The 2,442-nt window shown below is 77.1% G+C and overlaps 1 protein-coding gene across 1 annotated transcript in view; it reads left to right on the forward strand.

Moving 5' to 3' along the window:
- Window positions 1-2,442, forward strand: part of F751_2237 (HEAT repeat-containing protein 5A) — a gene marked incomplete at both ends in the record, with an annotated part of 12,392 nt that overhangs the window by 1,688 nt on the left and 8,262 nt on the right. The window contains 4 exons of the mRNA XM_011401286.1: window positions 305-637; window positions 773-1,381; window positions 1,686-1,832; window positions 2,002-2,355. Coding sequence (XP_011399588.1) covers window positions 305-637; window positions 773-1,381; window positions 1,686-1,832; window positions 2,002-2,355 — 1,443 coding nt within the window. The remainder of the gene's footprint in view (window positions 1-304; window positions 638-772; window positions 1,382-1,685; window positions 1,833-2,001; window positions 2,356-2,442) is intronic.

Genomic DNA, 2,442 nt, shown 5'->3' on the forward strand with positions numbered 1-2,442 from the left:
GCGGCCTCCGTGTCCATCGGCGTGCAGGGACACGGTGGCCCTGGCGGCGCGGTACGCGGGCCGCGGGCTCGACCCCGGCGTGCGCCGCGCGGCGCTGCGCCTGACGGCCGCCGCGGTGCGTGGCGTGGGCGGCGGCCACCGCCACGCGGCCCGCACGCAGGCCGAGGCGGCGCGCCTGGCGGAGCGCGCGGCGCGCGACACTGAGGCAGGTGCGGGCGTGCGCCTCGCCGCCGTCGGCGTGCTGCGCGCCGTGGCGGGCGCGGGCGGCGAGGCGCTGTGGGCCTCGGGCGGCACGGGGCTGGAGGCCACGCGCGCCGCCTCGCTGGCCGCGCTGGCCGCCGAGGCCGAGCCCCGCGTGCGCCGCGCCTGGGCGGGCCTGCTGGGCGACCTGGCGTGCGCGGCGGGGTCGACGGAGGCGCACGCCGCGGTGGAAGCGCTGGCGCCCAAGCCCAAAGCCCGCACGGCGCTGGCCGCCGTGCTGGCGGCCGCGCCGGCGGCCTGCCTCGCCGTGCCGCTGGCCCAGGCGGTGGCCGGCGGTGGCCGCGCCCAGGTGGGCGCCTGCCTGCAGGCCTGGGGCCGGTACCTGGGCGGCGCGGGCGGGGGAGACGGGCAGGAGAGGGAGGCGGACGAGGAGCGCGTGCGGCGCTCGGTCCTGCTTCTGACCGCGCTGCGCGACGCCTGCACGCCCGGCGCGCCGCCCGAGCCGGGGCCCTTCCCCGGCGCACCCGACCTGGGCGCGGCGGCCGCCTCCGGCGAGCGGCCGCACCTGCAGGCGTGCACGCTGCGCGTGCTGCGATCGGCCGCCATCGAGCGCCTGGCAGAGCCAGGCCGGCGCAGCCTGCTGCGCCGCCTGACGGCGCTGCTGGTCGGAGGAGGGGGAGGAGAGGGTAGTAGCGGCGACGGCGGCACGACGCAGACGGAGGCCCCCGCCCCGCCGGCGCCGTCCGGCCTGCACCTCGTCCCCGTCGCCGTGGTGCTGCTGGAAAGCGTGGCGCTGGTCATCGAGCTCCTGGGCGAGGCGGGGGCGGAGACGCTGGCCGCACTCAGCCCGGCCCTGCTCGCATGCCTGGGCTGGCCGGCACAGGGTGCGCGCGTGCAGGCCGCACGCGCGCTGGCCGCGCTGGCCGTCGCGGAGCCCGGGGCGGCCGCGGGGCTGCTGCGCGGCGCGCTGACGGAGGCGCGCGCCGCCAGGGACGCGCTGGCGGCTGCGGGCGGCGCGGTGCGGTCGGAGGGACCGGACTGCCGCCTGCACGGCGCGGCGCTGGGCTGCGCGGCCCTGCTGGCGGCATCCACGCGCCTCGCCATGGGCCTGCCGGGCGAGTTGGCGCGGGAAGTCGCCGATCTGGCGCACGAGCTCGCGCTCTTTCCCCGCTGCCCCGCTGTGAGTGAGCGAGTGCCTCGGGGGAGGGTGCGGGTGGAGAGCTGGGAATGGGGAGGGATAACGACCCTGGTTTGGACCTTTTCAGGCTGGGGTGGCCCACCGCGGGAGGCTGGCCCCGTGTGGTGCCTTGGAAATGCTAACTCTCGTGTCCCGGCGCTTTGTGCTCTTTTGGCACAACCTTTTTCCCATGTCCAGAACCACGGTCCATACCGTCAACGTTTACTTCCCCCACAATATTCCCCTTCTTACCTCCACGCAATACCCAAACATCACCCGACCCACGTCCGGCCCCTGCCCGGCACAGGGCCCCGCGCAGTGCTGCGAGAGGGAGGCGGCGTACATCATGCTGGGCGCGTTGGGGACGCTGGCGAGGCCAGACATCATGCTGTGGGCGCCGGCCCTGGACACGCAGGCCGCCGACGCGCTGGTGGAGCTGATGGCGGGGGGCGGGGTGAGTTTGAATGGGGAGCCGGAGACCGCGGCTGCCCATGCTGCAGCGCTCGAGGGTATTCGGCTTTGTTTGGGTGGATACCCACACGGCGCACTGGAATCCAGCTCCATGCTGCAGGCACACTCACGTCCGTCCTTTCACCTCCCCCTTTCCACCTCGAATCCCACAGCGGCAGTCGCAGGCCCAGGAGGCGGCGGCGGTGGCGGAGCTGACGTGGCGTGCCGCGGCTGCCGAGGCGCTGCTGCCCCTCCTGCTCCGCGAGGAGGACGAGCGCCAGGGGCCCGCCCCACCGGCGAACGGCAGGGCCCCCGTGCCGGCCGGCGCGACCTTTTTGGCGCCCACGCTGGGCGCGCTGTGCCGGGAGCCCACGCTGGCCGACCCACTGCGCTGCCGGTCGGCGCGCGTAGCCGCGGCGGTGGCCCTGCTGCAGACGCGCGTGCTGGGCGCGCTGCGCCGCCCCGCAGACCTGCCGCCCTCGGCCCAGGAGGCGCTGAGCACGCTGTGCCTGCGCGGCCTGCGCTCTGTCGTCGCGGCCGCCGCGGCCGGCGGCGGCGGCGGCGGGCCGGGCTCCTCGACGCTGGAGGCCGCCGTCCTGGCGCCCTGGCTCGAC

The sequence above is a fragment of the Auxenochlorella protothecoides genome, assembly GCF_000733215.1.
Source record: "Auxenochlorella protothecoides strain 0710 unplaced genomic scaffold scaffold2, whole genome shotgun sequence".
NCBI classification, from domain to species: Eukaryota; Viridiplantae; Chlorophyta; class Trebouxiophyceae; order Chlorellales; family Chlorellaceae; genus Auxenochlorella; species Auxenochlorella protothecoides.